Raw genomic sequence first — 24,227 nt, forward strand, 5'->3', positions numbered from 1 at the left:
TTCGTTTCTTGCACTTTCGTTATCGTTTGTTAAAACGATAACGTAAAAACCCGATTTTCGGACGAAAATGCATTCTAACGAAAACGAATGCACATGTCTAGTGTCTACATAAATTTGTGTCCACTCGGACAAAAAGAGCATTTGTGAAGTCAGGTACCAATGCTGGACGAGAAAAATTGGCTCAGAATTAGAGTTCCAAATCATCCCAAAGGTGTTCAATAGGTGATGAAGATCAAAGCTCTGTGACACTCAAGTTCCTCCACACTAAACTCATGCTAAACTTTATGCAAAGGGACAGCCATGCTGGAGAAGAACAGGGGCTTCTCCAAACCATTGCCTAAGCCTGGAAGCACACAATTGTCCAATGTGTCTTTGTATATTGTAACATTAACAGTACCCTTTACTTATTTTGGAGGAGTGTCTGAAAACTTTTGGCAATACAGAATGTTTACTTTAGTTTTTCCAGATACATAATGGTGACAGATCCCCACAAGCATAACCATTCACTATACAAATGCAGGGGAATGCAGCTTTGTGATAAATGCACTGTTACTGCAAACACAAAACGTAATAATCCAGGACCTAAAAGCATTTATCACATTTACAGCAAGGGCAGAGGAATACAATCACTAGATTTTATTTCTGTACAAATGTAATGAGGAATTTAGAAAACACACACAAAAAAAAAGGTTTAATGTATGTATATAATTTATATTGGTTCCCTCGTAAAATCAACACAGCAATTATGAAGCAGTAAGATGCAGAAGTCTACAATTTTGAAGTGCTTGAGAGGCTTCAATGCTTGTTAGTAGAGAAAATACTGACAGTCTCCTACAAGGAATAACTCTCCACTGGACAACAGGGAGTCTTGCTGTGAAGGGTCTCCATCTGAGGCGGCAGCTCTGCTCTCAGAGATCATTGTCCTTCACTTTAGCAGAGTGGAACATGCAGGACAGCTGAGAAAAGAACCAAGGCATGGAATGCAAAGTTCTTAAGGCTGGTTGACACACCACTGTCCTTATTAGCTACAAACATTCTTATGGAGAAGGCTAAAACCTAGGAGCAGTCCCCCTCTGTCTTATTTTCGAAAATACTAAAACCAAAAATGCACAAATCAGAATTATCTTGCTAAGAGAACCCCCCCCCCCCCCCAAAAAAAAATAAAAGAACAAAGGCCCAATAAAAACAAACTCTGTTACACTACTAGCTGCCTTATTCAGTGCTGGAAAGTGCAGTATGCAAAGCATATTAACACATACTAAGCACGCAGAAGTAATTTTCTTAAGTCAGATTTTAAGAAAAATTTCCATTTGCATTGCTTTATTGAGTCATAACAAGTGTGTCCAAGTTATCCTTAAAGGTGTTGTAATTGTTCGCTATACTTTTTTTTTTTTTTTTAAACAAACATATTATCCTGGCCCTCTTCTTCTGGGGTCTACCAGCGGCTCCTCCCTGCATTGAGTGCCCCCTCAGAGACCCATATTCCAACGGGGCACCCGTGCTCCAGAGTCCTACTTTTGAGTTAAGTGACACAGACAGCAAGACTCTGCCCCAACCCTGTGCCACTGGATTTGACAGCAGCGGGAGCCAACGGCTGTTGCTGCCATCAACCTATCCAATGAGGACCTGAGACAGATGCTGGAGCTGCTGAGCTTGTTCTCGTCGCTGGAAAGATCAAGTTCAGGTAAGAAAAAGGGGGCTCTGGGAGGGAGCTGCACTACAGAAGGTTTTTCACCTTTAGGCAAAGAATGCATAAAGGTAAAAAACCTCAATGATTTACAACCCCTGTAATGCCCAACTCCAGCCAAAGCTGCTTTTGTAAACATGAAAAGAGTAAGAATGGATGAGAACTGTAATGTTTTTATTATCAGGAACTCTCATGGGGGTTCTCAAGAGGTTTTATCTTTTCTGGTTCCACAGAGAAAAAAAAAAAAGTTACTCATCTCTTACTGTTCCGTGAACCACTGCCATCAGGACATGAAGGGTTAGGTCTTGTGCACACTGCAGCTAAAAAAACTGCTTCTAAAAGCCTTCGAAAAAAAATAGGTGCGTTTTTTTAAACGCCGCTTTCGTCCTGCCAGGATAAAGGGATTCAGAAGAGCTGGGCAAATGCCCAGTGTGCATGAGGCCTAAATATTGCAAATGAGGACACAGACAGCAATATAAAACTGACAGTTTCTAACCCTTCCCTACTTTGTCCAAAACACAGCAAATTCTTTTGGCTGGAGTTGGGCAATAAACCAAGCCTGTCCTCCAAGCGAGTTCAAAGTTTGTATATAGCAAGAGAGGAATGAAAGGGCTTGCCAAGTCTTCACCTTCACTTTCAAATAATTTAGTCTATACTATTTTACGTATGATTCTACACTTGATGACCAGGTCAACCATGTGCTCACGGCACAATGTTAAGCCTAAACAGCAGCATGATAAAAAACAGGACATAGAAAATAAAAATTTAAATAAATGCACCAAAATTATATTTGTAAACCAACTTCACACAGGACAAATAATGTCAACTCTAAGAGCATTAAAGATGGATGATTTAATTATTTATAGAAAAATAAAGTATTGCCAGAAGCCATTATTTAAAGGGGCTAGATCACGCTGCTAGGCTCAAAATCATTGACCATAATCATGCTTATCCTCAAATATATTTTTTTTTTTATCGGGGGACCATAGGTGACAACTGTAAAACCGTTATATCTGAACAGTATGGTCTTATGGGTTTTATTGTTTGCTTCAATGACAAAGTTTAATAAAACAAAAAGGACACCCAAAACATTTCCAGGTGCTTCCAAAAAAAAAAAAAATGATGTATTTGTCTAAAAAGAATGTTTTATGAAATAATGGAAATTCGTTCTCATACTGTCCAAGTCAGTTCATATGTGTTCTCATAAAATTTTCTTTTCTCTTAAAGGCAGACCAAAGCAAATGGGTAATAACCAGTGTTTAACCTCTCTCCTGAGCAGGCATCTCTACATTCATCCCAACCAAGACAGCTTTGTGCTCCTCAGTGCAGACAATTTGGTCAAATAGGGGCAACATTCAGTTAATCCATAAATATTATCTTCATCTTTAGAATGGGAAGGATGTGGGGCACAAGGGGGTTTTGAAAGGAGAATTATGTGAACTAAAGACAAGGGGCAATCAGAAAACAAAACATAACGGTCCTTCACTTCTGGGTGTCCTGGTTGTAGTAGCATAGTTAAAAGACCAAGGTGGTTAGCAAAATATTTTAAATGTCACTGGAGGTGATAACTCCAACTCTTCCATCTCTAACTAAGAAGTTGTCGGATCTCCTTGTGCATATGACAGAGGAAGTCTACATATGAAGCCCCTCCATTCAGGTTCTTATCTTCAACCAGAAAGTGTTTGAAGAACATCTCAAGCTTGTCGTCCTGTTTCACAATCAGCAACTAAAAAAAATAAAAATAAAAAAGAAGGTACATATTGATATAAAAGAGCATGTCATCTATTTTTAACCACTTCGTTACCGAGCCTGTTTTTCAGATTCAGTGTTTACGAGACTAAAACAGTTTTTTTTGCTAGAATATTACTTAAAACCCCCAAACATTATATATATTTTTTTTTCTAACACACTAGAGAATAAAATGGCAGTCATTGCAATACTTTTTGTCACACCGTATTTGCGCAGCGGTCTTACAAGCGCACTTTTTTTGGAAAAAATTCACTTTTTTAAATTAAAAAATAACACAACAATAAATTTGGCCCAATTTTTTTATATATTGTGAAAGATAATGTTACGCCGAGTAAAATGATACCCAATATGTCACGCTTAAAAATTGCGCCCGCTCGTGGCATGGCGTCAAACTTTTACCCTTAAAAATCTTGATAGGCGACGTTTAAAAAATTCTACAGGCTGCATTTTTTGAGTTACAGAGTAGGCCTAAGGCTAAAATTATTGCTCTCGCTCTAACGATCGCGGCGATACCTCACTTGTGTGGTTTGAATACCGTTTTCATATGTCGGCGCTACTCGCGTATACGTTCGCTTCTACGCGCGAGCTCGACGGGGCGCTTTAAAAAAAATTTTTTTTAGCTTTTCGCATTTATTTTTAATTATTTTACAATTTTTAACACTGAAATAAAAAAAAAATTAAAAATTATCACTTTTATTCCTATTACAAGGAATGTAAACATCCCTTGTAATAGAAAAAAGCATGACAGGTCCTCTTAAATATGAGATCTGGGGTCAAAAAGACCTCAGATCTCATATTTGGGCTTAAATGCAAAAAAAAAAAAAAAAAATTTGGAAATGTCATTTTTTCAAATGACAAAAAAAAAAAAATGTCTCTTTAAGAGGCTGGGCGGGACTGACGTTTTGACGTCACTTCCGCCCAGCAGAGCTATGGGGGACGGGCGAAGGAGATTTTTCCTTCAGTCTCGTCCCCGCTCAGCTGCCGGATGGTCGCGATCCCCTCCGCCGCTACCGACGGCTCCGGTAAGCGGCGGAGGGCGCGGGACAGCGGCGGGAGGGGCCCCTCTCCCGCCACCGATAACGGCGATCTCGCGGCGAATTCGCCGCGGAGACTGCCGTTATCGTGTACAGGACCGTCGGCACTAAAGATGGATACCTCAGTTGTGACAGCAGCTGCTGCCGTTACTGAGATATCCATCTTTAAAAACAGGACGTCTTTTGACTATGGGCCAGTAACGAAGTGGTTAAATAGTCAGTCAATCTATATGAATAATGCTGAGTGCTTTTAGTTTTCCCTTTCTCCTCAGCTTGCATAAAAACTGTTCAAGGATAATTTTTTTTTTCCCCAACAATAGAAAGTTCAGGGATATTTTTAGCTTACAGTACAGAATTCCAAAATAACAAACAATTCTACTCACCTAGATGAATGTAGCATCGATCTGATGCTGCATCTGTCCCCTGCCAGCTCTGCAGAGAGAACTGAGCGATCAAACACTGCTGGCCGCGACTGTCAGTAAGCAGCTCACTGGAGAGCTGGACTGCTGGAGGGGCTGGCTCAGGCTCTCAGCGGATTGCCGAGAGGCTGAGCCAGGTGCCGGCCCAGGCTTCTGGGTGGATCCCGACCATATAGTGAGGATCTTTCCCGAGCCTAGACTGGCTTGAGTGATGTCAGCTGACTTTAGCCCACTGTTGGCTGAAAATAGCTCACAGGAGTTCAGAAAGAACTCTACTCCTGTGACCCATGGGAGAAGCATGACCAAAAAAGATTTGCCCATATTTCTCCTTTAATGGAATACATTTTTCTTCATAGTGAATGAGAGCGCTCTATGGGCAGCCGTTGCAGACTTCCTTTGTTCAAAGCTAGTTGCTTAGGCTTCAACGCTCTTTGTACCACTGACCTGGAATAAGAATAGTTACAAGGGTTTTCTGACCTTTCTCCTACACTCTTTTGTTGCATGCTAGTTCTGGGTGTATGACCCAGTACAAAGCCAGCGACAGCCAGCTAAACTACTGAAATTATGAGAAAGTGGCGGGAAGTGACAGCTCCACATCCCTCTGGCGATCGGCATACTTTAATGTTTATGCTCCACAGTAGACCGTAAAGTGTCAGGAGAGCCCACCTGCAGCCGTAGAATGACGGCGGCAGGTCGGCAAGTAGTTAATTACAGCCTTTAGTCTGTTGGGATATGTCTCTACTAACTTTGCACATCTAGACTGCAATATTTGCCCACTCTTCTTTGCATAACTGCTCAAGTTCAGTTAAATTTGATGGTGATATAAAATAAAAAATAATATAATATAGGATTTTTTTCGTCAAACTTACCTGTAAAATCCTTTTCTTTTGAGTACATCATGGGACACAGTTAGGCTAATATTCATTACCTGCTGGGACGTCCCAGAGCAATAGGCTTGAGGGAGATACCCTACCAAACAGTAGACATCAGTTTTTATACGGCAGCCCGCAAAACACTGCAGCCAAAAGCCGAATCTTTGGCTGCTCGAACATCCCCTTGATGAATTTTGTAAACGTCTGCCCCGAAGAGCCTTACAATCTGAGCCACAGATGCCCGATGACGAAAAGTCCAGGAGGTTTTTACACCCCTGGTAAAATGAGCTCTCACCCTAAAAGGGAGGCGCTTTATGTTTCAGACCATAGGCCTGAATGATCAATTGACGGACCCAATTGGCAATGGAAGCTGTCTGCCCTTTCTTGGGTCCTTTTGTTAAAACAAAAACAAAAAAAGTCTGATCCTGCAGATCTTGACAAATAAACCTCGACTGCTCGTCCAAGGACTGTAGTCATCTCTCTTCTGCCGAATGAGGCCGAAAAAAAAAGGCGGCAAAATAATGTCCAGATTTAAATGAAAGACCGACACCACCTTTGGTGAAAAGGATGGAACAGGTTGTAATACGATTCTGCCGTGGTGAAGGATTAAATACGGTTTCCGTGCACAACAGGGACGTCAATTTCGACACTCTCCTAGCCAAGGTGATAACCATCAGGAAGGCTAGCTTGCATGACAGCAAGTCTAATGGAATTTCCTTGATAGATTCAAATGGTTGTTTCTTTAACACGCATAGGTGACCTAATGGGGGAAGTAAGCAAGTTGCCCCTTGCATAAAGGTTTGGATCAGTGAATGGGAGGCCAAAGGCCTTTGGAAGAATACTGATAGGGCCGAAACTTGACCTCTAATTGTACTCAAAGCCAATTTGATTTCTACAGCTGACTGTAGAAAAGAGGATTTTCCCAATCACATATTTCCGTGGATGCCATTTTCTGGCTTCATACCAAGCAATGTCTTCCAGGCCGTCTACAGAATCCTGAGCTTTAAGCTCCTTCCCCCATTCTCAACCCATTCCCGTCCAAAGCTGGAGGCTCCGGGGAGAGGGATCTGTCATGCTTCCTGCCACCCTGTGGGATGGTTGCAATCATGTTGGCAATCCTGTGCCGTAAGTCGGCTAGGGCTGAGGACAGTTCATCCTTAGTAATGAAGGGTGAGGCAGCAGCATTGACTATAGGCACCATATCAGATGGGCACAGTGGCTTAGATTGCCCAGAAGCCTCTGGTCTTTCAGGGGACACAACACTAGGTTCATCAGGAACTAGTGATGACATAGGTGTGCCCTTCCCTTTAAATAGCCACAAAAAGAGTACCTTGGTGTAGATTTAACATACCTCAGAAGGGAGACCCTTTAATAGGGCTCACCAAGCCCCTATGCAACAATCTGGCTAAGCACCATAGTCTGCCAAGCAACACTTGGTGACTCACGTAACCTGGATAATGAATTTTTTTCTACCGCAAGTGTCTGGTTAGAGCCTGCTCTGTATCCCACAGCTGTAGCCTGAAAGCACAGCATGCTTGGCATACACAGCTTAAATAAGGTGGCTGTACACCGGTATGTGAGTATAGCGACGCTCTGCAAATGCATGTGCACCAAGGCTGCTAGGCAACAACTGGCGAGTATAGCAGTATTAAACAAACGCACGTGCTATATGAAAGGCACTTAAGCCCGATTGTTAAACAATAAAACTAAGTTTCAGCGGGTTTTTGCAAATGAGGTAAAAAAAAGAAAAAAGAAGCTAGCCCAAACACTCCCCCGTATGGTCACCGCACACAGGTGTCCAGCCTTTAGCTAGCTTGACTGATTGTTCCAATCACTAGGACACCCCACATAAGTTTGTATGTATGTATATATTATACAGGATTTATATAGCACCAACAGTTTACGCGTCAAATATGTAAATGAGCGAGATACGCTGATTCACGAACGAACTTACGCCCGTCGCTGTAATCTACGCTGTTTACGCAAGGCAGTTTTTCCGGCGTAACGATAAACCACCAAAAAGGAGGCGCATCCCATGCAAAGGTATGGACGTCGGAACAGCCGTCGTATTTTACGTCGTTTACGCAAGTCGTACGTGAATGGGGCTGGGCGTAGGTTACATTCACGTCGAAGGCATTGAGCCGTCGTATCTTAGGGAGTATATGCGACGCGATTCCAAACATGCGCGCGCACGCGCCGTTCGTTCGGCCCTTCATTTACATGGGGGTCACGCTTCATTTTAATACAACACGCCCACTACCTTCCTACTTAGGTGGGCTTACACCGGCCCATTTACGCTACGCTGCCGTAACTTAGGGAGCAAGTGCTTTGTGAATACTGTACTTGCCTCTCTATGTTATGTCGGCGTAGCGCATATGAGATTCGCTACGCCCGCTCAAAGATGCACCGCTCTACGTGAATCTGGGCCCTACTTTACAGGATTTCCTACTGCGCAGGGTCCAGTGCCCAAAGGTCGCTTACAGGCAAAGCCTCACAGGATCTCGAATCTTCTTTGCGAGGCTCAAGTACCACTGAACTAGGTCTGAAAGCCTGTGTCAAAAGGGATCCAATCAGTCAATCCCTTGATTCATTTTTGGAACAGTTTATGGGAATAGAGACCTGGAGCTCAGCGAGCTCAAACGAATGTGCCATCCACCTTGTAGACATTGGTTAAAAAAAACAAAACAAAAAAAAAACACTGATTTGCTTCCCATAGGGGAGGGGTTATATAGGGAGGTCACTTTCTGTCTAAAGACTTTGTCTACCAGTGTGATTCACCTGATGATCAAATATAACCCAGCAGGTAATTAATAGTCTGACTGTGTCCCATGATGTATGAAAAAAGAAAGTAATCGTTTTAGTAGAGCATAGATTAAGGTGTATCTCACAGCGCTATGAGGACATCTGCAGTGCTGGCTCCCATGTTCATGGAGACAAATTTGTCTAGCTTCTCGTTGATCTGGTTAACTAATAAAACCATATCTGATATTGTGCAATGCAGACCCAGGAGGTCGAAGAGCATTCATCATTCTGAGCCTTTGGACAAGAGAAGGGTGTTTTTTTTTTTTTTGCTGTTTTTTTTTTTTTTACACAGCTTCTGCAATAGGGCCCTTTTCATGCGGGGGTACAAAACCCTCTATAGCTGCAGAAAAATTGTTATAAGAGGGCCTGGCCAGAGCAGAGGCCTTCAGTACTGGGGGATTTTGACAGGCAGTGCAGCGAGAATCAGAAAGGCAAGAGGCCCCAGACACCCCACAACTTACACAGGATGGAAGGCAATTCTTGTCTGGGTCATGGCTACAAAGGAGCCGAAAGTTGTTCAGACAGGGAGCAAGCCGCCCCTATAGAAGACACGTCATAACACCCTCAGGAAACAGCAGAGGTAGTCGAGCAGGAAGCATTGGGACGAGTTTGCACTCCGGAAGAAGGACCACCCCCTCCAGGACTCGGGAGATGACACCACCACAAAATGGTAAACTCTACAATACCCTGCCTGTAACCTCTCATTACCTTGTAAAGGTTCGGCTTTTATTTTCTAAATGGGTTCCTTTAAGCTAGTGCATTATTGGTTCACTTACCTTTTCCTTCAATTTCCCTTCTAAATGTTTTTTTTCTTTGTTTGAATTTCTCACTTCCTGTTTCTCCTCAGTAAGCTTTCCACCATCATCCGAGCGGTGGAAAGTCATTTAGAACAGCTTACCGAGAAGGAACAGGAAGTGAGAAAGTCAGACAAAGAAAAAAAACATTTAGAAGGGAAATGGAAGGAAAGGGTAAGTGAACCAACAATGCACTAGCTTAAAGGAACCCATTTAGAAAATAAAAAACAAACCTTTACAACCCTTTTAATCTCACCAAGCTCGAAAAGAGAGAAAGCTCTAGAGGTCCCCTACCTGTCGGGGTATGATGCTGGGATGGTCACCATAAAGAAAGAAGGCATGGCAATAGCACACCGCCCCCAGCACCTGCAGAGAATGCCGCATCACCCTGGTTGCCATGCAGACATTCCACCATGGAGGAAATAACTTGGTGGAAGTAGCCTGCCTTTAAAGCTTGAGGTTGCTGTGTTTTCTGGGAAAATGGGCCAATCTACCCTCTCCAGGTGCTGTCCTGAAAGATGATTGGAGGGGAAAAAATATATATTTTTCCAATTAAACTACAATGGATCTACATAGGACTCAAAAAGCCAGGGTTTTCAGAAAGTTCTAAAAATGACCACCTACGTACACTATGGGGCTGCCGAAGGTTTGCGGAGCTTGACCATCAAACTTGTATGAATTTGTTACAGTTCTCACTTCAAATCCATGGGTATTTATATGAAGTTACCCCCATCCCTTCCATGATCTATAGGAGATTCTACGCTTCTGAAAAAGATTTCCACAAGATTTTTGTCTGTCTACTAGACATGTGCAGACTGGAATATTTTGTTTAGTTTTCGTTTGGAAAATAAATGTATTTAGTTACTCCCGAAAATAGTTTTGATTTATTTTGTTTTTCGTTGGGGAATAGCTTTCGTCCGAAAATCCAATAATACTTGGTTTCTGCCGAATGGTCAAAAGAATATTCGACGGAACGTCGAATATTTTTGGTTTCTGTCGATTGTTCAAAAACGAAAATAAAGCATTTTTTATGTCGGATCTTTCGGTTTTCGTTTCTTGCACTTTCGTTATCGTTTGTTAAAACGATAACGTAAAAACCCGATTTTCGGACGAAAATGCATTCTAACGAAAACGAATGCACATGTCTAGTGTCTACATAAATTTGTGTCCACTCGGACAAAAAGAGCATTTGTGAAGTCAGGTACCAATGCTGGACGAGAAAAATTGGCTCAGAATTAGAGTTCCAAATCATCCCAAAGGTGTTCAATAGGTGATGAAGATCAAAGCTCTGTGACACTCAAGTTCCTCCACACTAAACTCATGCTAAACTTTATGCAAAGGGACAGCCATGCTGGAGAAGAACAGGGGCTTCTCCAAACCATTGCCTAAGCCTGGAAGCACACAATTGTCCAATGTGTCTTTGTATATTGTAACATTAACAGTACCCTTTACTTATTTTGGAGGAGTGTCTGAAAACTTTTGGCAATACAGAATGTTTACTTTAGTTTTTCCAGATACATAATGGTGACAGATCCCCACAAGCATAACCATTCACTATACAAATGCAGGGGAATGCAGCTTTGTGATAAATGCACTGTTACTGCAAACACAAAACGTAATAATCCAGGACCTAAAAGCATTTATCACATTTACAGCAAGGGCAGAGGAATACAATCACTAGATTTTATTTCTGTACAAATGTAATGAGGAATTTAGAAAACACACACAAAAAAAAAGGTTTAATGTATGTATATAATTTATATTGGTTCCCTCGTAAAATCAACACAGCAATTATGAAGCAGTAAGATGCAGAAGTCTACAATTTTGAAGTGCTTGAGAGGCTTCAATGCTTGTTAGTAGAGAAAATACTGACAGTCTCCTACAAGGAATAACTCTCCACTGGACAACAGGGAGTCTTGCTGTGAAGGGTCTCCATCTGAGGCGGCAGCTCTGCTCTCAGAGATCATTGTCCTTCACTTTAGCAGAGTGGAACATGCAGGACAGCTGAGAAAAGAACCAAGGCATGGAATGCAAAGTTCTTAAGGCTGGTTGACACACCACTGTCCTTATTAGCTACAAACATTCTTATGGAGAAGGCTAAAACCTAGGAGCAGTCCCCCTCTGTCTTATTTTCGAAAATACTAAAACCAAAAATGCACAAATCAGAATTATCTTGCTAAGAGAACCCCCCCCCCCCCCAAAAAAAAAAAAAAGAACAAAGGCCCAATAAAAACAAACTCTGTTACACTACTAGCTGCCTTATTCAGTGCTGGAAAGTGCAGTATGCAAAGCATATTAACACATACTAAGCACGCAGAAGTAATTTTCTTAAGTCAGATTTTAAGAAAAATTTCCATTTGCATTGCTTTATTGAGTCATAACAAGTGTGTCCAAGTTATCCTTAAAGGTGTTGTAATTGTTCGCTATACTTTTTTTTTTTTTTTTAAACAAACATATTATCCTGGCCCTCTTCTTCTGGGGTCTACCAGCGGCTCCTCCCTGCATTGAGTGCCCCCTCAGAGACCCATATTCCAACGGGGCACCCGTGCTCCAGAGTCCTACTTTTGAGTTAAGTGACACAGACAGCAAGACTCTGCCCCAACCCTGTGCCACTGGATTTGACAGCAGCGGGAGCCAACGGCTGTTGCTGCCATCAACCTATCCAATGAGGACCTGAGACAGATGCTGGAGCTGCTGAGCTTGTTCTCGTCGCTGGAAAGATCAAGTTCAGGTAAGAAAAAGGGGGCTCTGGGAGGGAGCTGCACTACAGAAGGTTTTTCACCTTTAGGCAAAGAATGCATAAAGGTAAAAAACCTCAATGATTTACAACCCCTGTAATGCCCAACTCCAGCCAAAGCTGCTTTTGTAAACATGAAAAGAGTAAGAATGGATGAGAACTGTAATGTTTTTATTATCAGGAACTCTCATGGGGGTTCTCAAGAGGTTTTATCTTTTCTGGTTCCACAGAGAAAAAAAAAAAAGTTACTCATCTCTTACTGTTCCGTGAACCACTGCCATCAGGACATGAAGGGTTAGGTCTTGTGCACACTGCAGCTAAAAAAACTGCTTCTAAAAGCCTTCGAAAAAAAATAGGTGCGTTTTTTTAAACGCCGCTTTCGTCCTGCCAGGATAAAGGGATTCAGAAGAGCTGGGCAAATGCCCAGTGTGCATGAGGCCTAAATATTGCAAATGAGGACACAGACAGCAATATAAAACTGACAGTTTCTAACCCTTCCCTACTTTGTCCAAAACACAGCAAATTCTTTTGGCTGGAGTTGGGCAATAAACCAAGCCTGTCCTCCAAGCGAGTTCAAAGTTTGTATATAGCAAGAGAGGAATGAAAGGGCTTGCCAAGTCTTCACCTTCACTTTCAAATAATTTAGTCTATACTATTTTACGTATGATTCTACACTTGATGACCAGGTCAACCATGTGCTCACGGCACAATGTTAAGCCTAAACAGCAGCATGATAAAAAACAGGACATAGAAAATAAAAATTTAAATAAATGCACCAAAATTATATTTGTAAACCAACTTCACACAGGACAAATAATGTCAACTCTAAGAGCATTAAAGATGGATGATTTAATTATTTATAGAAAAATAAAGTATTGCCAGAAGCCATTATTTAAAGGGGCTAGATCACGCTGCTAGGCTCAAAATCATTGACCATAATCATGCTTATCCTCAAATATATTTTTTTTTTATCGGGGGACCATAGGTGACAACTGTAAAACCGTTATATCTGAACAGTATGGTCTTATGGGTTTTATTGTTTGCTTCAATGACAAAGTTTAATAAAACAAAAAGGACACCCAAAACATTTCCAGGTGCTTCCAAAAAAAAAAAAAATGATGTATTTGTCTAAAAAGAATGTTTTATGAAATAATGGAAATTCGTTCTCATACTGTCCAAGTCAGTTCATATGTGTTCTCATAAAATTTTCTTTTCTCTTAAAGGCAGACCAAAGCAAATGGGTAATAACCAGTGTTTAACCTCTCTCCTGAGCAGGCATCTCTACATTCATCCCAACCAAGACAGCTTTGTGCTCCTCAGTGCAGACAATTTGGTCAAATAGGGGCAACATTCAGTTAATCCATAAATATTATCTTCATCTTTAGAATGGGAAGGATGTGGGGCACAAGGGGGTTTTGAAAGGAGAATTATGTGAACTAAAGACAAGGGGCAATCAGAAAACAAAACATAACGGTCCTTCACTTCTGGGTGTCCTGGTTGTAGTAGCATAGTTAAAAGACCAAGGTGGTTAGCAAAATATTTTAAATGTCACTGGAGGTGATAACTCCAACTCTTCCATCTCTAACTAAGAAGTTGTCGGATCTCCTTGTGCATATGACAGAGGAAGTCTACATATGAAGCCCCTCCATTCAGGTTCTTATCTTCAACCAGAAAGTGTTTGAAGAACATCTCAAGCTTGTCGTCCTGTTTCACAATCAGCAACTAAAAAAAAAAAAAAAAAAAAAGAAGGTACATATTGATATAAAAGAGCATGTCATCTATTTTTAACCACTTCGTTACCGAGCCTGTTTTTCAGATTCAGTGTTTACGAGACTAAAACAGTTTTTTTTGCTAGAATATTACTTAAAACCCCCAAACATTATATATATTTTTTTTTCTAACACACTAGAGAATAAAATGGCAGTCATTGCAATACTTTTTGTCACACCGTATTTGCGCAGCGGTCTTACAAGCGCACTTTTTTTGGAAAAAATTCACTTTTTTAAATTAAAAAATAACACAACAATAAATTTGGCCCAATTTTTTTATATATTGTGAAAGATAATGTTACGCCGAGTAAAATGATACCCAATATGTCACGCTTAAAAATTGCGCCCGCTCGTGGCATGGCGTCAAACTTTTACCCTTAAAAATCTTGATAGGCGACGTTTAAAAAATTCTACAGGCTGCATTTTTTGAGTTACAGAGTAGGCCTAAGGCTAAAATTATTGCTCTCGCTCTAACGATCGCGGCGATACCTCACTTGTGTGGTTTGAATACCGTTTTCATATGTCGGCGCTACTCGCGTATACGTTCGCTTCTACGCGCGAGCTCGACGGGGCGCTTTAAAAAAAATTTTTTTTAGCTTTTCGCATTTATTTTTAATTATTTTACAATTTTTAACACTGAAATAAAAAAAAAATTAAAAATTATCACTTTTATTCCTATTACAAGGAATGTAAACATCCCTTGTAATAGAAAAAAGCATGACAGGTCCTCTTAAATATGAGATCTGGGGTCAAAAAGACCTCAGATCTCATATTTGGGCTTAAATGCAAAAAAAAAAAAAAAAAATTTGGAAATGTCATTTTTTCAAATGACAAAAAAAAAAAAATGTCTCTTTAAGAGGCTGGGCGGGACTGACGTTTTGACGTCACTTCCGCCCAGCAGAGCTATGGGGGACGGGCGAAGGAGATTTTTCCTTCAGTCTCGTCCCCGCTCAGCTGCCGGATGGTCGCGATCCCCTCCGCCGCTACCGACGGCTCCGGTAAGCGGCGGAGGGCGCGGGACAGCGGCGGGAGGGGCCCCTCTCCCGCCACCGATAACGGCGATCTCGCGGCGAATTCGCCGCGGAGACTGCCGTTATCGTGTACAGGACCGTCGGCACTAAAGATGGATACCTCAGTTGTGACAGCAGCTGCTGCCGTTACTGAGATATCCATCTTTAAAAACAGGACGTCTTTTGACTATGGGCCAGTAACGAAGTGGTTAAATAGTCAGTCAATCTATATGAATAATGCTGAGTGCTTTTAGTTTTCCCTTTCTCCTCAGCTTGCATAAAAACTGTTCAAGGATAATTTTTTTTTTCCCCAACAATAGAAAGTTCAGGGATATTTTTAGCTTACAGTACAGAATTCCAAAATAACAAACAATTCTACTCACCTAGATGAATGTAGCATCGATCTGATGCTGCATCTGTCCCCTGCCAGCTCTGCAGAGAGAACTGAGCGATCAAACACTGCTGGCCGCGACTGTCAGTAAGCAGCTCACTGGAGAGCTGGACTGCTGGAGGGGCTGGCTCAGGCTCTCAGCGGATTGCCGAGAGGCTGAGCCAGGTGCCGGCCCAGGCTTCTGGGTGGATCCCGACCATATAGTGAGGATCTTTCCCGAGCCTAGACTGGCTTGAGTGATGTCAGCTGACTTTAGCCCACTGTTGGCTGAAAATAGCTCACAGGAGTTCAGAAAGAACTCTACTCCTGTGACCCATGGGAGAAGCATGACCAAAAAAGATTTGCCCATATTTCTCCTTTAATGGAATACATTTTTCTTCATAGTGAATGAGAGCGCTCTATGGGCAGCCGTTGCAGACTTCCTTTGTTCAAAGCTAGTTGCTTAGGCTTCAACGCTCTTTGTACCACTGACCTGGAATAAGAATAGTTACAAGGGTTTTCTGACCTTTCTCCTACACTCTTTTGTTGCATGCTAGTTCTGGGTGTATGACCCAGTACAAAGCCAGCGACAGCCAGCTAAACTACTGAAATTATGAGAAAGTGGCGGGAAGTGACAGCTCCACATCCCTCTGGCGATCGGCATACTTTAATGTTTATGCTCCACAGTAGACCGTAAAGTGTCAGGACACGTCTACCAGGTTAGTGACCAAGGCCGGCCATAGATGGTTTAAATCCTGCTGAAACGGCTGAGATTTGAGCCATGTATGGTCAGGCCGGATTTGACATAGTATTATTACTGGTATACCTGCTAGCAATAATCACCAGCATTCCCCACCTGGAGAATACAATAGCTTGGCAGGAGGGATTCCCCTGTCAACACTGTGGTTGCAGGAAAGAAATTTGCTCCATGTATGGCCTGCCTTACCAAAAAGGGAAAAAGTAATAAGGCTGACTGACACTGAAGATTGCAGCTCAAGACCAATGTGTTCTTTGTGGTTTTTGTTTTTTATAAATCAAATTTTAAAGAAAACAGTTGATCCTGCCTGTCACCTCCTCATCCTCAGCAGTGGCAACAAACTCAGTCTACCCTATGCAGAGTTGCCCCCGCCTGTGCCCACCTCTCCAAACTCACTCATAAAAAAATTGGATGTGTCTACAGCTTATCCTGACAGGACAGATAACAGCTTTGACCGTCAGTGGCTCCACAGTCTCGCTGTCAATGCCAATCAAAAGCAGAGCAGACTGTTTACATGATGCAAGCCCAACTGACACAGGTTGGATTGGTCCCGCCCACCACCAAGACCATTTCGGTTTAGGGCATAGAAAGCAAGGTGGTCCCTACCTATATTTGTGCACATCAAAGTGATTCTAAGGGCTGAAATATTTTTTACAAGTACAAAACCTCCTGTGTGCGGCGGTAACCCCCCCTCCATCACAATAGCCTTGGCTGGATGGGGACTCTCCCTCCCCTCATTGGCAGAGACAGCAAAGGGAATCCTTATGGAGGCATATATCAGTGGCTTTGGCGTGAGCGCGTAGCAGTGTCCCCAGGGCAAGTGACTTTCTCTGGGGGCACTGCTCGAGGGGGGGGGGGGGGGGAGCCAGGAGTGCTGTCAGGGGACCCAAAAAGAAGAGGATCGGGGCTGCTGAGAAGGTATGACATGTTCGCTATTTTAGAAAAAAGCTTTAGTACGACTTTAAGGTAATTAATGAACAAGTCAGAAACGACAGATCTCATGTCTAATCTGACATGTTCCTTTTTTCACGTAGCTTTCTAAAGTATCAGTTATAAAATTTTGTACCTCATACAGCTTGTAATAATACAAAGTGCATAATAATTTAAATTAGGCCCCTGTGTACAGATACATTTAAAATGCTCAATGCAGAATAGCATACAAACAGAAAACCGTGGAATGAAAATACATTTACCTTCATATATCTTGGCCTCTGGGCTCTGAACATTGTGATAATTGCATGCATTTTATTTGAGACTGGATTATCCAACGCAGGTAATGTATTCTGTCAAGAAAAAACAAACATTTTAGTATGTATAAAACAAGCAGTTTTATGACTTAATATAAATGTCCATATATGCATATCAAGAAAATATTTAGGGCCAGTTCACACCATGCATTCCTGTGCAATTCCCATGAGGTTCTGTGCAGTGCAATTTCAGCCGATTCATTCTAAATTGGCTAAAATTGCACCGCACCACAGTAGCGCATGCACTCATTTTTAAAAAACGCACTGTAACCAGATCATACGATACAAAAGCACTGTGTTTGTGACCTGCGTTTGGGGTATTGTTAACTTTCTATTGACACCTGCTACAGAACGCAAATGGAGTGCGTTTTGCATGCGGTGTGATTCGCAAAGGAACACACTGTTCAGGCATGGTGTGAACAAGCCCTGAAAACATAAAAAGTAGGGCTTATGTTTTTTACTATTCACAAAAATATGCCAATATTGTTTGCAATAGAAAATCGATTTTCGAATCTATTGTTGTCATTTACACATTTCTCAAAATATAAAAATCTAAAAGAATTAAAACACAATTTTCATGTCAATGTGATTCATTGTTTTTTCTAAGAAATTAATACTTGCCACTTACTTATCTCAACAGGGAAAGAATTTCTCTAAACTGTTGAAAAGGAGCATATAATTATAATACATAAACCTGGAAAACCTGCTGAACACACAATCCAGGTTGTGGCTATCAGATTGCATTGAGAAAGCTTGCAGATTGTAAGTGAAAGGTCGCTGCCTGGATAGGTTTTAGCCGTTTTTATAATATGCTGAGATTTTTGTTATACAGCGGCAAGAAAAAGTATGTGAACCCCTTGAAATTAACTGTTTTTCTGCCATAATTTGCCATAAAATCTAAGTCACAACAATAGACAAACACAATGGGCCGGATTCACAGAAGAAGTACACCGGCGTACTTTCAAATTTGCCACGTCGTATCTTTAGTTTGAATCCTCAAACCAAGATACGACGGCTTCTGGCTTCGATCCGACAGGCGTACGGCTTCGTACGCCTTCGGATCGTAGGTGCAATACTTCGGCGCCCGCTGGGTGGAGTTTGCGTCGTTTTCCGCGTCGGGTATGCTAACTAGCTTTTTCCGTCGATCCACGAAGGTACGCGCGGCCGTCGTCGCTTGTCGGCTTTTCCCGGCGTATAGTTAAACCTGCTATTCTGTGGCGTATAGATAGACATGCCATGTTAAAGTATGGCCGTTGTTCCCGCGTCGAGTTTTAAATTATTATTTTTTTGCGCAAGTCGTCCGTGAATAGGGATGTACGTAAGTACGAAGTTAAAAAAATGACGTCGTTGCGACGTGATTTAGCGCAATGCACGGCGGGAAATTTAGGAACGACGCATGCGCAGTACGTTCGGCGCGGGAACGTGCCTAATTTAAATGATCCACGCCCCCTACCCGGATCATTTGAATTAGGCGTGCTTGCGCCGGGGGAATTTACGCTACGCCGCCGTAAATTTACAGGCAAGTGCTTTGTGAATCAAGCACTTGCCCGTAAAACTTGCGGCGGTGTAACGTAAATGCGATACGTTACGCCGCCGCAGATTTGCCCGATTCTACGTGAATCCGGCCCCAGGTGCTTAAGTGATAACACACAATTTTAATTTCTTGTGTCTTTATTGAACACACCCAATACACATTCAAAGTGATGGAGGAAAGTAAGTAAGTGATGGAGGAAAGTAAGTGAACCCACAGACGAATTACCTGAATAGAAGCCAAATGGAGGCAGTAATTTGTACACCTGGAGTCCAATTAATGAAATGTGTTTGGGGGTGTTGGTTAAAAACTACTTTAATTGATAAACGACACTAAAACATTTTAATATTTCTGTTCATAAGAAGCATCAGCTAAAGCGAACCCTCCCTCAAAAAAGGAGCTCTCCCAGGACATATGATCAAGACGAACTGCATAAGGATGGAAAGGGATGCAAAGTGTTTAGGCATCTATCAGTCAGACAAATTGTCTATACAGTAAAACCTCAGATTGCGAGTAACGCAGTTTACGAGCAATTGGCAATACAAGCCGTTTTTTTTTCTTTTTTAAATCCTGACTCGATTTGTGAGCGTTGTCTCGCAAGACCAGCAGGATTCAAGCCTTTGGGGTGTGCAGTACTGCATGTGGCCAGAGGTGTGGGGGCACTTGAGCCGCTCGGAGACACCCCGTTGCCGAATGTCTGAGTGGTCTCCGGCGCTCCCCCCAACCTCTGGCCACATGCGGTACTGTATATACCAACATTGACACTGGAATTAAGTATCTGAGTTTCCATTGATTCCTAGGGGAAACTCACTTTGATATACTGGTGCTTTGAATTACATGCATTCTTCTGGAACAAATTACGCTCGTAATCCAAAGTACTACTGTATATGGAGACAGTTTAGTACTGTGGTTACTCTTCCAAGAAGTGGGAACCTAGACAATACGACTCCCAAGGCACAACACAAAATCCTCAATGGAGGGAAAAGAACCCACAACTTCAAAAAAGCCTCTTGAGGGGGCGAGCAGAAGTGTCAGGACGCCCACTAACACACAGCTCCTTTACCTGCAAAGTAGAGAGTGTCCTGACACTCCTGCTCGCCCCCTCAAGAGGCTTTCTTCACACCAGGGAGAAAACCTTGCATTACTGTGTGTAGTTACAGACAGAAGAACAGGAAGTGAGGATTTCTCAGAAGAAATAAGGACATTTAAAAAGCAAAATCGAAGGATAAGGTAAGTGAAAGAGGACTGCACTAAGGTAAAGGAAGCTATTTAGGGGAATTTTTTTTTTTACCTTTACAACACCTTTAATACTAATTATTTCGCTGCAGTCTGAAGTTGGCAATAGATGTGTGGGTTACAGCCAAAAAACACCGATTCTCCTATCCACAGTAAACAGCGAAGATGGAGGGCCGGCCCTCCACTGCCTGTCTGAACACACAGTCACTGTTTGGCTGATCATTTTCTACTTTGCTCAGTAAATTTTTAAACCAACGATTGTAAAACCAGGTAGTGCTGAAAGGGCCACCCACAAGTTCAGCCGATTCAGCACATAATCGTGTGCTTGTCTAGCTTGGGTCTCCTTTGGGATCAACAAAAATACTTTTTCAAATACATACAAAATAACTATGTTTTGGCTGTAGTGGGGCTTTACTATACAAAAAATAAATAAAAGTTATTTGGATGAGAACGCTACTGATTTTCAAAGGTCGTCAGCTGTCCACATTTTGTTAAACAAATGACGACAAAACTCACCATACTAGAGTCTATCTGGCTGAATGAGGACACCCCAAATAGGTTCTGGATGAGGGCCTGCTGCACATTTGCACCAACCCATATAAAGAAGTTCACACCATTTTCAAGCAGATATATTTCACCCTTAGAAAGCCGTTCTTCTGAGGCACGGATAGCTACAGGCAGGGAATCACTGGTAGGATCCACTTTGGTCTGCACAAATAAAAAAAAGTAAAAAGATTAAATACTGAAACATAAAAGCAAAATTTACCAAGTTATATATGCCAAAAGGCACGTTTTAGCTTACTGAACAGTTTAAGAAAAAAAAAAGAAAAAAGGGTTAAAAAATAAAATTCCATGTTTTTTTTTTACAATGGTGCTAGGTGAATACGCCACTAAAAAGATGAAAAGGAAAAGAAAAAGAAGAAAAAAAAACACTTACAAATGACAGGAGCCTAGGATAGAAAAATACATTTGAATCCGAAACATCCATGGAGGAAATAAGCTGTCGCACATATGCCCGGTCATCAATGGTCACCTCAGGACCAGGTTGCAACACGTCACTTTTCAGTACACAGTTCAGGTAGACAGGAAGCAGCTTCATGCATTCTGGAAGGATCAGCTGGTAAACAAAAGTAAACAGATCAGAATATGCTTGTACTGGAAGTATGATTGGCAGACCATATTCTATGCATACTGCATTGCAGACAATACCTGGCCAGCAGAAGAGGGGCTTGCACAGTTCTTGCGATAGCACGCGAGGATTTGAGCACACTGATTTATCAGGGAGTCTCTAACAGTCTTTGTTGGGTTATTTAAGACTCCACGGAAAGCTGAAAAAGTAACAAAAAAGGCAAATTAAAGGATACCTTCACCTTTTAGACCATATTTAGGGTGTAACATGCTCCAGCACATGTCCCCCCCCCCCCATGACAGCTTCTCCCCACACCGCTGTGACATTTATTCACAGAAAACTAAACAAGGAAAACTACAAGTCCAGTCTTTCACTGCAGCAGACAGTATGTAGGACTTAATGAACTGTCCTAGTACATCCACAAGCCCTGCAGCTTTTACAAACTGCCCATACAGAGGTATGGGCTGAAAGCTGTAGGACGTGTCTACAGGAGCCAGACATTGCACCTGTGATCCACCGATTGCATGGCTCCTTGGGGGGCATTATTTATTTTTTTCCCCCTCAAAAGGTGAACTTCGTCTTTAAGAAATTTAGGATTTCAATAAGAAAAAAAATAAAATAAATCAAGCACACGCAATATTAGCATTAAATATCCCTTGTTTTTATTTGCCATTTTAAACGTATATTAAATCTGTTCAAGGTAAGATGTGCATAAAGTATAGCTGCACCTATACAGTTGCTATGGCCAAAACTACCAACTGATGCAGATACATTTTATAGGACACCGGTCAGGACAAAAATGATGAGAATGACCATTTTTAGGTTATGGCATTTTTTTTTAAAGGGGTCATATTTCAACTTTTCTAAGATGTTGAAAAGTTAACGCCTAACCCTGGCCAAAACGTTTAATTTTATTTTGAACACAGCAGGCAAGGGTTAAAGTCGAAAGTTTTTTTTGCCATGACTGCCCAATGAGCCCAGTACTTGCATTTTGGATGCAGGTTCATTGAAGTCTATTACATGCAAAATGCTGCATTTTGCGGGAAAAAGTCCCTGACTCTTTCCAAAAACACGGAGGCACAAAAATGCATTGATGTGAACGTGTTTCATAGGAACCCATGTTAAAAAAATTCCCTGCATTTCTGCAACATGCAAAAACCATTAAAAAAAAGCATTAATATGAATGGAACCTTAACGTGCAAAGGAGTCACAGGGATAGAGAATAAAATCTCCCCAATGGAGTTAGACAGAAATAAAACGCCTGACAGTCTTGAACTTGTTCCCACTGTATCCAAAGCCAAAAGGAAAAATATACATTTGGCTGGAATTACACTTTAAATTACCAAAAATTTCTTGAGGTTTCACAGTATTTCTCACGGTAAAACTTTACTGGACTTTCACGTCTGGCCACCTGCCATAGCAATTACAAATGGCTGGTATTTATTTAATCTTCTTTATGGAGAATGCAACAGATAAAGTGGTAACATCCATTAATATGTAAAGTCTTTATGAACATGTATTCTGCCACCAATTTTGTTGTGGTCTACTATACAATGCCTAAAATGTGTATACAACATACACATAGCACTCACCAAACTTGGCAAAATAGTTGATCAGCGTGTCCGTTTCACAATTTCGATACAAGTCTGCTAGCTGTGTGCAGCAGTTTAATGCCATGTTATGTACGCGAAGTCTACGCTGCCCTCCACAGCTGGTATACAAGATAGCACACTGGAAGAAAAAAGGAAAGAGACCGTTAGTGCCAAGAAAATTATCATCTAGGTCGACAAAATGAATTAAGAAGAATACGGAATCCGTGTTTCTAAATTGCTCTGTTATAGGTGTTTGATTTATTTTACAGTTATGGTTCATATCATCTATGTGGTTGATATGAACCATAACTGTAGAATAAATCAAACACCTAAAACAGAGCAATTTAAAAGGGGACACTCAAGCTGCTCAATGTCATCGGTCTTCATATCATGGCAGACAGCTGCATATAGATATCACCCCTTTAACTGACTGCATCTTCATAGTTAAATGGCCCTGAATCTGCCCATTGCAGGAAGGCAAGCCACAGCGTTTTTCTAGTCCAAGCAGCGCTTATATATCAAACCTGGTAGCCCCACACAAATCCTACTCACAAGAAGGAATGCAGAATAAAAGATGGATGCATTCCAGTGATCCCCTACCTACAGAAGTATTGTATAGGAAAACAAGCTACTGAAAGCTAGCTGGAGGAAGAAGCAGACGTAAAGGCAGACAACAGAGAAAAAACACTCATCTTGAGTTCTGCAGTTGTGTAGTACCAGGTAGCGCCCTTAAAGTGTTTGTTTACCCCAACATTTCATATTCCTGATATGTGCCCGTTGTACCGTGTACTTGTATAAGAAGGTATCCTGTTCTCTTAGTATTGCTACCTTTGTGTAAAATCCCTGGTGTTCCTGTCAGTCCCTCTGCTTTCCTATCAAAATCTGTCCACATTAAGCAGGAAAAACACACCACGTCAGTTCTCTAGCTGTGCTAGGAACTCAGCCTGCTATACTCCAATGATCAGACTAGTCCTGACACACCCTGCCTGCACAGCTATTCACTGGGAAGACCAGTGTTCTGTTGCTTCGCCTCCCCACAACTCATATGCAGCTGAAAACAGGGAGGGAACAGTGGTAATGTGATCACACAACAAGTCTGTTTCATTACGAGAATTCACTATATGTTTTACACGCGCGTGCGTGTGTGTGTGTGTAGATAAGCAACTCCAGCTATAGAAAGCAAAATGTCTGAATTGTACCTGAAGAAGGGCGCCTGTGTCTTCATTCAGTTTGTCATCATGCTTGAACTCCACAGTTATGGTTTTATCACAGTCCAGCCCAGCCAGCTCTACATCAGTGGTGTTACTCATGTAGAAAGCACCAAAGAAGTCTGTTGCACGAATGCCTGAAAATAAAGAAACTAACTATAGCGATTGTTTGGGTAAAAGTTTACACCTCTAAGGCTTTTTAAAGCAGTCACAAAACAAGATACCAACATGGTATATAAAAAGTCTTAAATCTAGGCATTCTCTTTACCTAAATTCTGATCTAA

The 24,227-nt window shown here is 41.7% G+C and overlaps 1 protein-coding gene across 6 annotated transcripts in view; it reads right to left on the minus strand.

Annotated features, from left to right (window-relative positions):
- Positions 1–686: 686 nt before the first annotated feature.
- Positions 687–24,227, minus strand: part of SEC24C (SEC24 homolog C, COPII coat complex component) — an 85,244-nt gene continuing 61,703 nt past the window's right edge. For 5 of the 6 annotated variants that reach the window (XM_040320451.1, XM_040320449.1, XM_040320453.1 and 2 more), the window contains 7 exons: positions 23,935–24,080; positions 22,736–22,874; positions 21,224–21,342; positions 20,952–21,131; positions 20,531–20,722; positions 17,194–17,283; positions 11,092–13,816 (listed from right to left, as the gene is read on the minus strand). In XM_040320451.1, the coding sequence (XP_040176385.1) occupies positions 13,676–13,816; positions 17,194–17,283; positions 20,531–20,722; positions 20,952–21,131; positions 21,224–21,342; positions 22,736–22,874; positions 23,935–24,080 (1,007 nt within the window). In that variant the 3' untranslated portion in view covers positions 11,092–13,675. Of the gene's footprint in view, positions 3,414–11,091; positions 13,817–17,193; positions 17,284–20,530; positions 20,723–20,951; positions 21,132–21,223; positions 21,343–22,735; positions 22,875–23,934; positions 24,081–24,227 lie in introns of those variants that run through there. The other variant, XM_040320450.1, reaches the window with a different exon arrangement.

The sequence above is a fragment of the Rana temporaria genome, chromosome 8 (assembly GCF_905171775.1).
Source record: "Rana temporaria chromosome 8, aRanTem1.1, whole genome shotgun sequence".
Classification (NCBI taxonomy): Eukaryota; Metazoa; Chordata; class Amphibia; order Anura; family Ranidae; genus Rana; species Rana temporaria.